Source organism: Sporothrix schenckii, assembly GCF_000961545.1.
Source record: "Sporothrix schenckii 1099-18 chromosome Unknown Cont48, whole genome shotgun sequence".
In the NCBI taxonomy this organism is placed as follows: Eukaryota; Fungi; Ascomycota; class Sordariomycetes; order Ophiostomatales; family Ophiostomataceae; genus Sporothrix; species Sporothrix schenckii.
The window spans coordinates 872163-883848 of NW_015971149.1; the positions used below are offsets into that span (position 1 = coordinate 872163).

At 59.5% G+C, this 11686-nt stretch overlaps 6 protein-coding genes across 6 annotated transcripts; 5 read left to right on the forward strand and 1 right to left on the reverse strand.

The window, feature by feature from the left end:
* Positions 1–10: 10 nt before the first annotated feature.
* SPSK_01127 (lipase 1 precursor) lies at positions 11–1540 on the reverse strand (the record flags this gene model as incomplete). The annotated part of the gene is made up of 1 exon (XM_016728058.1): positions 11–1540. The coding sequence occupies one exon, from the start codon at positions 1538–1540 to the stop codon at positions 11–13; it is 1530 nt and encodes a 509-aa protein (XP_016584140.1).
* A 1098-nt stretch (positions 1541–2638) lies between these two features.
* SPSK_01105 (uncharacterized protein) lies at positions 2639–4429 on the forward strand (the record flags this gene model as incomplete). Its single annotated transcript, XM_016728036.1, has 1 exon — positions 2639–4429. One exon carries the CDS (start codon positions 2639–2641, stop codon positions 4427–4429), a length of 1791 nt encoding a protein of 596 aa, XP_016584141.1.
* Positions 4430–5006: 577 nt separating this feature from the next.
* SPSK_01130 (RIO kinase 1) lies at positions 5007–6521 on the forward strand (the record flags this gene model as incomplete). Its single annotated transcript, XM_016728061.1, has 1 exon — positions 5007–6521. One exon carries the CDS (start codon positions 5007–5009, stop codon positions 6519–6521), a length of 1515 nt encoding a protein of 504 aa, XP_016584142.1.
* A 907-nt stretch (positions 6522–7428) lies between these two features.
* On the forward strand, positions 7429–9159 carry SPSK_01110 (uncharacterized protein; the record flags this gene model as incomplete). Its single annotated transcript, XM_016728041.1, has 1 exon — positions 7429–9159. One exon carries the CDS (start codon positions 7429–7431, stop codon positions 9157–9159), a length of 1731 nt encoding a protein of 576 aa, XP_016584143.1.
* A 119-nt stretch (positions 9160–9278) lies between these two features.
* SPSK_01336 (uncharacterized protein) lies at positions 9279–9521 on the forward strand (the record flags this gene model as incomplete). The annotated part of the gene is made up of 2 exons (XM_016728263.1): positions 9279–9361; positions 9389–9521. The coding sequence occupies 2 exons, from the start codon at positions 9279–9281 to the stop codon at positions 9519–9521; spliced, it is 216 nt and encodes a 71-aa protein (XP_016584144.1).
* Positions 9522–10832: 1311 nt separating this feature from the next.
* Positions 10833–11624, forward strand: SPSK_01250 (V-type H+-transporting ATPase 21kDa proteolipid subunit; the record flags this gene model as incomplete). Its single annotated transcript, XM_016728181.1, has 3 exons — positions 10833–10890; positions 10968–11094; positions 11207–11624. The coding sequence occupies 3 exons, from the start codon at positions 10833–10835 to the stop codon at positions 11622–11624; spliced, it is 603 nt and encodes a 200-aa protein (XP_016584145.1).
* Positions 11625–11686: the final 62 nt, after the last annotated feature.

Genomic DNA, 11686 nt, shown 5'->3' on the forward strand with positions numbered 1-11686 from the left:
TCACCCGTCCCTAACCAGCCCCCATCAAGCCCAGACCCGCACCCGGGCCCTCCGTCCACCACCAGTCCGGCAGCAGGTACAGCGGGTCCAGCGGGATCGTCACATCGACGGTCGCGCAGCCCGTTGCCGGAATCGTCAAGTTGCTTGTGCTGTCCGCCGGCACGGCGCCGTCCAGCTTGGCCGACAGATAGTCCAGCGCCCGCAGCCGCCCGCTCCACAGCTCGTCGTTGTGGCCGCCCACGGTGTTGCGGTGGAACAGAATGTTGGCCCCCTGCCGGCAAAACGACGTGACAATCTCGGCCGTCTCGTCGACGGGGCTCATCTCGTCGTGCGCCGCCTTGTAGTAGAAGCTCGGCATGCGCGGCACGCCGTGCAGCCCCATGACGGCGTCCGCATTGATCACGTCCTGCATCGCCGGGTTGGCCCAGTCGCTGCGCCCGTTGACGAAGTAGTCAAACACGTTCTGGCCCGAGTACGCGTCGAGCGCGTCCGCGCCCGTCATGGTCGTCGCGTTGAGAAACGTCGTCTTGTTGTACGGCCCCGTGGGGTGCAGCTGCTGCAGCAAAAACGCGCGCGCCTCCGGCTGCTGCACCGTGATGCCCAGGATCGACGTCACCACCAGCCCCGCCGTGTCCTTGGCGTTCATGCGCTCGTCGACCGTCGTCAGGTTCGGCGACGAGCCGCCAATCACCGACGCGTCGATCCGCAGCTCCGGCGCATACGTCGCCGCCAGCTCCGCCGCAAACTCGGCCGCAAACGCGCCGCCGCTGTACCCCCACAGCCCGACCTTGACCGCGTCCGTCCGGAGCCCCAGCTGCGGCCCCGCCAGGCTCAGCACGGCCCGCGTCGCATCGAGCGTCGCATGGCCGGCCTGGACGCCCGCGCAGAAGCTGGCGTTGGGCCCCTCGTAGTCCGGCACCAGCACAAACCACCCGCGCGCCAGCATGTCGCGCATCTCGCCATACGGCTCGCGCATCTGCAGCAGGTAGCTCGGCGCCGCGTCCGGGTCGGCGCTGTCCGACGGCACCTCGTACGCCACCATGGCGTGCGCGCACGCGCTGGCATTGTAGGCGGGCGACGTCGAATGCAGCACGCAGTGGGCGTGCGATTTGGGGATGAACACCGTGGCCACCGACCACGATGCATTGCTATGGCTGTCCGACGTGCGGTACAGCACCTGGAACGTGTCGATGGCGTTGCGGATGTTGATGGTCGGGTATGCATGGGGCCGTGTGCGCAAGACGGTGCCCGGTTTCGTCGATTCCCATCCGGCCGGCGGCGCGTACCAGGCGTCCTTGCTGGGTGGCGGCAGGTATTTGTTGCGGCTGGCCGTGGCGTTGGCACGGCCGGTGGCATTGTTGGACGCCGGCACCTTGCCAAAGAAGTTGACCACGTCGCCCGTGAGGGGGCTGTGATGCGCGGAAGAGCCAGCGTGGGCGGAGGCAGTACAAGCAAACGTGCTCACGAGAAGCAGGATGGACAAGAGCCAACGCAAAACGAAACGAAAGCCAAAGCTGGCTCGTGATTTGAATTCGGCCATGGTCGTTGTCGCGCTGCCAAAGACGAAAGCAATCGTTGCTCAGTCTTGCCTGCCGGGTCCGACAGACGGTGACGAATTCCTAGTGTGTCTCGCTTGCGTCGCCGTTGGAAAATCGAGGAGGATGTGATGCGATGCAGGTGTGCGTGGAAAGGATTGACGCAGCCATATGTGTCCAACCTCCGGTTTGATGGTGTCGATGTGCTGCACAGGCCCTGATCGGCTCTTGCTCCGGTTCCTGCAGCGAGTCTCTCTTCCCCTTCTCACTTTAATTTGAAGCCCTCTATCCAGAAAAATCAATCCATGGGGGCAATGGACAAGGGCACATAATTATCCGGCGGTAGATGCAGCCGGCTGGTGATTGACGGCATCGCATTCGGCTTGTATGTTGAGGCTCGATTTGCGGGGAAGACAGAGAAAAACAAAGAAACGATATCCGGCCGTTGTAAAAATAGAAAATCGAATGTTTGTTCCTGCGTGCTAAAGCAACATTAATTCTCCAGCGGTGTTCTTGACAACTTCGAGAACCCTAGGCTGTTGTGCATATCTCGACTTTAGCCTAGATGTTCTTTTCACAGTATTCCTTTCAAAGAGCATGCGACACTCTGCCGCCTAAAAGAAGCTCTGCAGTGCCCTGGCATATCACCTTCTGTTCCGTCTATACCTTGTATAAAGCGGAAGTGATAACGAGTGGAGGCTCTTGATTGTCAATCGTCCGAAAATAGCAAACACGGAACAGCGATGAGGTTCCTGTGTTGGTCCTGGCGGCCGAAGCCGCTTGTTTTCCTCGCGCTTCCGAGGAGAATTTGGTTCCGAGTACTATCCTCGCTTCAGTCCGTGGCCCTACCACACACGGTATAGGAAGCAGAAGCGGGTGGTGAGGGGTACTCCATCGCAGGATCCAAAACATGGGAAAGGGAATCCAGAGAATCCAGAGAATCCAGAAGCGCTCCTCACAGTCGACGCGCGACCTCCAGGCAATCGCGTCCTCTCAACATTACGACAGCCACTCGACTCTGTTGACGATTTGGTGAACGCTCCTGCACCGCGTCTTGTCTTCGTGCAACACATTGACAGCAGCATCCACGGCCAACATCCAACATGCGGTTTCTTTGCTTTGCGGTCGTCTCGTTTGCGGCCTCGGCTACGGCAGCATCGGCACATCGTCCCCGTCTCCATCACCGCAACGCTCTCAATCAGACATCGCCGTCGTGTCGTGCCGTGCCGGGCGGCGCTGGTTGGCCGTCAACAGATCTCTGGGCAGCACTCAACACGACCGTTGAGGGCCGCCTGCTCAAGCCCGCACCACCAGGCGCTGTGTGCCACCCGTCGCAGCCGACGTATTCGGCCAGTGCGTGCGCGGCCGTGCAGGCCAATTGGACGGACGAGTTCTTCCACTCGAACAACCCCGTTTCCGTTGAGTGGAACAACTGGACCAACGATACGTGCGTGCCCGACGCCAGCCAGCCGTGCAGTGGTGCGGGCTACCCGGTGTACGTGGTGAATGCTACGACGCCACAGCACGTGCAGGCGGCGGTGCTGTTTGCGCGCACCAACAACGTCCGCCTCATTGTCAAGAATAGTGGACACGACTATGTCGGCCGGTCCGCGGCGCCGTACGCGCTGTCCATCTGGGTGCACCACATGAAGAACGCCACGCTGCACCGGACGTCGTTTTCGCCCACTGGGTGCTCCAATGTCACCATTGCCGGGGCTGCGCTGACGGCCGGTGCGGGCATCCAAATGTACGATGCGTATGCGCTGACGCACACAATCAACCACACGGTCATTGGCGGCAACGGCCGCACCGTGGCGCTGGGCGGGTTCATCACGGGTGGCGGCCACAGCATCCTGGCGCCGCAGAACGGCCTGGCGACAGACAGCGTGCTCGAGATGGAGATTGTGTCGCCGTCGGGCGACATCCTGACGCTCAACGAGTGCCAGAACACGGACCTGTTCTGGGCGATGCGGGGCGGCGGCGGCTCGACTTTTGGCGTGCTGACGTCGGCGACGATGGCGCTGATCCCGAGCCCCGAGCTGGTCGGGATGACCTTTTGGATCGGCACAGCCGCCGACAACGCGCAGGCCTTTGACATGCTGGCGTACGTCGTGGGCCAGTTCCCCAGCCTGGCCGACGCGGGCGTCTCGGGCTACCCGATCGTGTTCAACACGGTCAAGAACTTTATTGACAACAGCGACACCTTCATCAAGGGCATCATTGGCAAGCTGATCCTGCCGGGCGCGCGCAACGCGTCGCAGCTCATCGAGCACATCAAGCCCATCTTGGACCACGTCAACGCCACCTGGCCGCACATGTATGGCGAGTACAACACCACATACTACCCGGACTTCCAGGCCTGGTACGCCGAGAACTACGACCCGTCGCCGACGGGCCACGAGAACGTGATGAGCTCGCGCCTGCTCGACCGCCCGGCCCTCACCGCCGACCCGGCCGCCCTCAAGCTCGCGCTCGCCAAGTTCTCCGCGTCGGGCCAGGCCACCGTGTACATTGTGTCCGGGCCGGGCGTGCACAACGCCACGCCGCGCGGCGGCGGCAACGCGGTGCTGCCCGTCTGGCGGCGCACCTACGTGCACGCGACGGCCAGCGTCGCCTACTCCCTCCCCAACAACGCGACGTACGCGGCCGACGCCAGGGAGCTCACGACCTTCTTCTCGTCGGCGATGCGCGACCTGGCACCCGACACGGGCGCGTACATGAACGAGGCGTCCAAGTACGAGCCCAACTGGCAGACGACGTTCTGGGGCGACCACTACCCGCGGCTGCTCGCCATCAAGAGAGAGGTGGACCCGACCGATGTCCTGTGGTGCACGCCCTGCGTAGGCAGCGAGCGGTGGGCCGAGGAGGCCGACGGGAGTCTGTGCCGTGTGTAGCGCTGGGGAAACGAGGGGAAGACGGAGGGGCAGACGGACAGAGGGGGCTGTGACGTGGCGGTGGTCCGTGGCGATGTGTGATGATGCGAGGCAAAAGAAAACAAACACATAGAAATAGCGAGAATATAAGAGGTAAACAGTGAACAACTTCGTGGCTCGCAAATGGAAGCCGCGACGGGCGCTCATGTGTGTTGTTACCGAATGTGGAAGGTGTGCAGGCGGTGAGTCACGTAGGGGCGGTTCAGCAAGGTGCCAGCGCTAACACACCGTTCTGGCGGGGTTTCTGCCGCTCTCGTCCACTGTGACAGGCTGTTACGTTAGCCTGCATCGACAACATCCCACTAAGACGCATCGCGGCCTAATTTTTTTCGGTGTTTTTGCCTCTTTTTTCAGCGTGCACTTTACGTCGCCAGACGTGCATATAAAGCCGGATCCAGGCCCAGGACGATTACGAGACCAGACTGCGAATAAGGGCACAGAACACAGAACACAGAACACAGAACATAGGTACACAAACAAGCACGATAGCGAACCACACAACACTCAATACAATACCGACACATTCACGGCCATCACAATGGCTTCTGACGATCGTGTCGCCTCTCTCGCTGGCGGCGTCTCCAACGTGCACATCAGCGACGGCGGCTCGGGCACCGGCCACAAGGATGGCAAGCTGCACGTGGGCAAGGAAAAGGCGGACCGCGCCACGCGCGACCAGGTGCTCGACCGCCGCACCGAGGCCATCGTCGAGGCTATGGTGCGCAAGGAGCTCATCTCGGAGCTGCAGGGCGTGATCTCGACGGGCAAGGAGGCCAACGTCTACGCGGCGCCGCTGCACACGTTTGACGACGAGGACGGCACGCACACCAGCACGCTGTACCGGGCGGCCAAGATCTACAAGACGTCGATCCTGAGCTTCGTGGACCGCGAGCGCTACATTGCGGGCGAGCACCGCTTCCGGGGCGGCGGGCACAAGGGCAACAACCGCAAGATGGTCAAGAAGTGGGCCGAAAAGGAATTCCGCAACCTGCAGCGGCTGAACCGGGCGGGCATTGCGTGTCCGTACCCGATCCAGCTCAAGGCGAATGTGCTGCTGATGGAGTTTCTGGGCGACGGCGACGGCCACGCGTTTCCGCGGCTGCGGGATGTCGAGCTGACCGCGGCGGGGGCCGACGGTGACGAGGGCGCGGAGGACAGCGAGGCCGCCGACGCCGACATTGCCCGGCAGTGGCGCGCGCTGTACGTGCAGCTGCTGGGCCTCGTGCGGCGCCTCTACCAAGTCTGCCGCCTCGTGCACGCCGACCTGAGCGAGTACAACATTCTGTACCACGCACACACGCTGTACATCATCGACGTCTCCCAGAGCGTCGGCCACGACCACCCGCAGACGTACGACTTCTTGCGCATGGATCTGCACAACATCGGCGCCTTCTTCCGGCGCAAGGGCGTCGACACGCTGCGCGACCGCACCGTCTTTGCGTTTGTCACGGCGGCACCGACGGCGTCGCCTGTCCCGCTGGACCCCGCCGCCGATGCGGCCGATGCGGCGGCGGCCATCGAGGCGCTGTACGCGGCGCGGCCCAAGGAGGAGACGGCGGCCGCCAGCGGCGACAACGCGGAGGCGCTGGCGGCGCTCGAGGTCGACAACGAGGTGTTCCGCGCGCAGTACATCCCGCAGTCTCTGCACCAGATCTACGACGAAGGCATGGTGGCCCGCGGCGACGGACCTGTCGGTGGTGTGGAGGCGCTGCACGCCAAGGACAGCCTCTACGGCAACCTGTTGGCGGGTGAGAAGACCAGGGTTGGTGCGGACGCTGACGAGAATGACGACAACGACGACGAGGACGAGGAGGACGAGGAGGACGAGGAGGATGACTCCGACTCCGACAGCTCGTCCGTCAGCAACTCGGACAACTCAGACGACGAGTTTGGCCGGCCGCGCAAGCCGCGGGGCAAGCGCTTCGACGACAAGGACGAGAAGCGGGCGCACAAGCAGGCGGTCAAGGAGGAGAAGCGCGAGAAGCGCCTCGTCAAGATGCCCAAGAAGGAGAAGAAGCGCAAGGTGAACACGACGTCGCGCAAGAAGAAATAGACGGAGCGGCGTGGATGCACAGACTTTTTGTGTATGGGCATGACATCTATGGCAGCATTCTTGGGCGTTGAAAAGTATAGACGGGTTTCATCTTGATGTATTTTGATCTTTTTGGTTTGGTCTTGTTCCTTGATGTCTTCCTTTTGTCTTCCCTTTGTCTTCCTTTTTTTCTTCGTTTCCCGGGCACAGAAAGGCACAACACAAACAGACGATCGGATGATGAAGCAATACACGGGTCGTTGCAGCGTCTAGAATGATGGTTGGACTCGCTCGTCGTTTGGTTTCGAGAGAAGCCTCTGTCGACGCGACTGGCTCGTTCTGGCGTCGCGCGGCCTCGGACTCTGGGGCTGCACTGACACTGCTGCCTAGTCTGACGAACAAAGAGAGCACTGACGATCCCAACTGTTTGGCAATCTGTGCTGGGTTTTGTCGACGAAACTCAGGCATCTATTCAGCATACCGACTATGAAACAAATGGCATTCATATTTATTTTCTCGTATTTTTGGGTATATTTCTATTACATCTTGTTCTTTGCTGGCTTCGTCATCGCTTGATGCATTCCCTCGAAATCGTTTCGTCTTGATTGCTTGCCACATCGAGTCCCGTCTTCCAGGCTCCTGGTTCGTTAAGCCTGTTGGAATAGCAGATGTCAGCATCGTCCAGACGGGCACGGCATTGTTCCGAAGAGTGGCACAACACCCACAACCCCAGCAACTCGATGCACACACGGCAGGGATGAAACCTCGGCAGGTTGGCGATCCGTCATCGCCATTCGTTCCAACTGTCTGGTTTATCCGACATTTTGGAATGCATCGTTTTGTCTGCACATTTATGTGTTGACACACCCATTTCGTCGTGGTCTGACGCCCTTGGCCTCATTTCATCGCCACCATCCCTCACCTCACCATGAAGGTCCTCGTGTCCACCTATCCCTACGCCGGGCACTTCAACCCAACGCAGCCCGTCATCTGCGAGCTCGTCCGCCGCGGCCATGACGTCGTCTGGATGACGGGGCCGGTCTACGAGGCGCGCGTTCGACAGACCGGCGCCCGGTTTGTGCCCATGTCCCCGGACGCGCTCATCGACGACGAACACATCCACGTCATCCACGGCAAAGTCACCCTCGCCAAGGTCGCCGACTACCTGCGCCGCCTCTTTCTGGACCGCATCCCCGCCCAGGTCCGCGACTATGAGGGCGTCGCCGCCGCCGCCGACGGGTTTGTCCCCGACGTTTTGGTCGTCGACTTTTGCACCTACGCCGCCCGCTGCTACATGGACCGCGCCGGCCTGCCCTATGCCACCCTCGGCATCAACCCCTTGGTGACGCTCGACCCGGAAATCCCGCCCTGGGGGTCCGGCGAGCAGCCGCCGCGGACCGCCGGGGGCCGTCTGCGCAACCGTGTGCGCCACGCTCTGGGCATCGTCTTTTTCATCTCGCGGCTGTCGGCGGCGCTCAACAAGCAGCGCCGCGCGCTGGGGCTGCCGCCGCGCAGCCGCTGGCGCAGCTATGCCGACGATGTGCGGTCGCCGGACCTCCACATCATGATGACGACGCCGGCGTTTGAGTTCCCCCGGAAGAACATGCTGCGCAGCGTCGTGTTTGTCGGGCCTCTTTTGCCGTCCTGGCTGGATGGGGACAAGAAGGCCGTGGAGGACAGCAGCGAGGCCGGCACAAAGGCAGCAGGCAATGCCAGCACGGGTGCTGCCGGCGCAGAGCCCAGTGACGAAAACGCAGCGTCGGCCGACGCTGTACAGCCTACCGACAACACGCCGCCTGCAAATGATGTGCAACTGGCCGACACTACGCCGCCGTGGTGGGACGAGATGCTGGCCCATCCACGCGAGCGAGTCGTCCATTTGACCCAAGGGACCATTGCCACCAACACCGACTTGCTGGTAAAGCCGACGGTCGAGGCCCTCGCCGACCGTGACGACCTGCTCGTCATTGTCACCGGCAAGAACGTCGAGGCCATGTTTAAAAGCGACCCGCCTGCCGGTACCGCGATGGCCTCACATTCAGGGCCGAATGTCGAGACTGTTGAAGCGGTCCAAGGTGTCGACACGGCCGCCGTCCCAGAGAGCCCCAAGATAAAGCGCCCGGCCAACGTGCGCACGGCCGCCTTCGTTCCCCACCTGCGCCTGCTGCCGCACGTCGGCGTCATGGTCACCAATGCCGGCTACAACGGTGTCCTGGCCGCCCTCAGCTGCGGCGTGCCGCTGGTCTGTGCCGGGCGGACCGAGGACAAGGCGGACGTGAGCAGCCGCGTGGCCTGGTCGGGCGCGGGCATCGACCTGGCCACGGCGGCCCCGACAGCCGCGGCCGTGCGGGCTGCGGTGCTGCGCATCGTGGACAGCGATGCACCCGCGCGTGCGCCACGCAACAAGAAGAAAGGCGGGCCCTTGGCCCTGCACCCCCCGGGCCATGACTACCGTGCGGTTGCAGCCCGGATTCGCGACGACTTTGCGCGACACAACGGGCCAGCCGAGGCGGTGGATGCGCTGGAGGCGTTGGTCAAGCAAAAGGCACAGGAGAAAGCAGTCGCAGAGACACTGGGGCGCATGGACAGCACAACGAAGAGGAAGAGGCTGCAGCCAAAGCCGCTGCGGGATAGCATGGCCGAGAGTGCTCAGTCGTAAGGATGGTCCGGTTTTGGTGGCCGCATGTGTTCGTCCAAGGTCAATGTTCGGATGGTCAAAGTAACGTGACGCTATCGTCGAAAAGGTAGTGTTGTAGATGTGAAATGCAGAGAACAGTCATGACACAGTTGAAATGCCGTCAAAAGCATCACTCCGTTTTCTTCCTCCGCACACAATGGACACATTTTCCTTCTTTCACAATGTACGACCTGGGCTCTAAATCCGGCAGGTATGTTTTGGGCGCCGATGCTGAGCCATCACAGACCTGGTTGATCGATTTGGCATGGTCACACCAGATGTTGATTGGGATGGCCTTCACATGCTGCCGTCTGAGCTCGCAGAGGGTCGATACATATTTGTAGTAAATGTAACCGCACATTGTAACTGACGGAGGTATCGTTAATTGTTGCCGTTCGTTGATTGTTGAGGTACAAAAAGTTGTAAGAATAATAGAAAGAAGGGAAGCGGAGGAAGGAATAAATATAAAAATAAAAATAAAAACAGAGAAAAATAAAACGAGACTAGCGACGGTAATGAATAAAGTTCAATGAGAAGAAGCCAAGGAAGTCGAACATAAGGGAGAAAAGAAAACATAAGGGTCATGTGTTTTACATTGGATGAACCTTATTGTGCCGTTGCACGTTGTAAATTTTACTCAGCTATGGTCTTTAAAAACATCTCAAGTTTCGTATCTACAACGTAAGGTCAGGCGGCTAGCTGACAGGTAAACCAACAGAAACGTTTCTATCTCTTGATTGATATACAGTACAGTTTCATTCTATCGTGGTGTACATTATTTTCAAATGTTAACATTGCTTCATTTTTATTTTCATTTTCACTTTTAAATTTTTTTTTGAATAACTAGATTATATATACATAAATAAAATAATATTTCTACTCGAATTTTCACATTCAACTAACCATCGGTTTGGTTTCGTTTACCTTTGTTATGTTCTCCTGCACGAGACTTTTACAAGGCTACAGTTAATAGAAGAATTCAAGAAACAATTGTTTACCAAGTCATCTTAGAGTGCACGATGCCAGCAAGGAGGCTTGCGAGGCTGTAAATCACCAACATCACCAACGTTCATGTCAGACCTCGTCGGTGACTTCACGGCCTTATGGGGACAGGGTACATAAATGAGACAGAAAATACACGAAATAAATGAAATTTCCTTAAAGTCGTTCACGATAATGACAATTTCGGGAGAACACGTGATAAGTCGTGAAAATCACGTGCTAACACACGTGCTGGAAGCTTCCCGGGTAGCACCGTCTGATTGGCTGAATTCGAGGCAGCACGCTTCGCGATTTCGAGGTAGCAACTAACTAGCTGCCTTGCAACAACTGGCGTCGGCCTTCGAAAACCCATCCCTGGAAAAAAGACCGCAAACCACCAACAGAACGCCACCCCTTTGCTCTTTGCGACATCACCAGCCAACGGCCCCATCTATGCGGGAGCCCTTCCTCTCCGACGACATTCTTTTCAACGGCCGAATCTGCCCTGGACGGCTTCGATTGAGCGACTGAGACGACACTACTTTTCGGCGTACCCCATCACCTCATCCACAAGTGTCGAGATAACGAGTGTCGGACGCGGACACCGGCGTCTGTTCATCTTTCTCTCCTTTCCGTCTTTGATCTTCCAGACACACCACACGGCGACCACTACGATGAGTCTCTCGTACGGACTGGGCGGCACGGGGTCCGCGCTGCTGATTGTCGGCGCCTGTACGTTTTTTCGATCCCCGATGGGACAACCGGATGGCGAGAGGATCACGACCAAACGAAATACTGACTTGGGACAGACATGCTGTTTACAGGCAGCGGCGAGGCCTTTAACGTGGGTGCATTTCTCGAGTCGGTGTCGCCGTATGCGTGGGCGTCCCTGGGCATTGCCCTCTGCATCGGCCTCTCCGTCGTCGGCGCGGCATGGTAAGTGGACGCGCCCTCTCCAGTCTTGATCCGTCGATCGGTTCATCTGGTCTCTGGTCTCTGGTCTCTGGATCTCTGGACTTGATGACAATGCTAATGCGAGGTCCGCCAGGGGCATCTTCATTACCGGTTCCTCCATCCTCGGCGGCGGCGTCAAGGCGCCCCGCATCCGCACCAAGAACCTCATCTCCATCATCTTCTGCGAGGTCGTCGCCATCTACGGCGTCATCATGGCCATCATCTTCTCGTCGAAAATCCAGGCCGTCACCGGCGCCGACCTCTACAGCGCCGACTCCTACTACACGGGCTTTGCCCTCTTCTGGGCGGGCGTGACCGTCGGCTTTTGCAACCTGGTGTGCGGTGTCGCGGTCGGCATCAACGGCAGCGGCGCCGCGCTGGCGGACGCGGCGGACCCGTCGCTGTTTGTGCGGATCCTGGTGATTGAGATTTTCAGCTCCGTGCTGGGTCTGTTTGGCCTGATTATTGGTCTGCTGGTGTCGAGCAAGGCTACCGAGTTTGGCGCCGAATAATATGGCCGCGGCGAGCTAAGGGTGCAGACGACTATGTGTTCGTCCGCCGACTGGCCAAACGA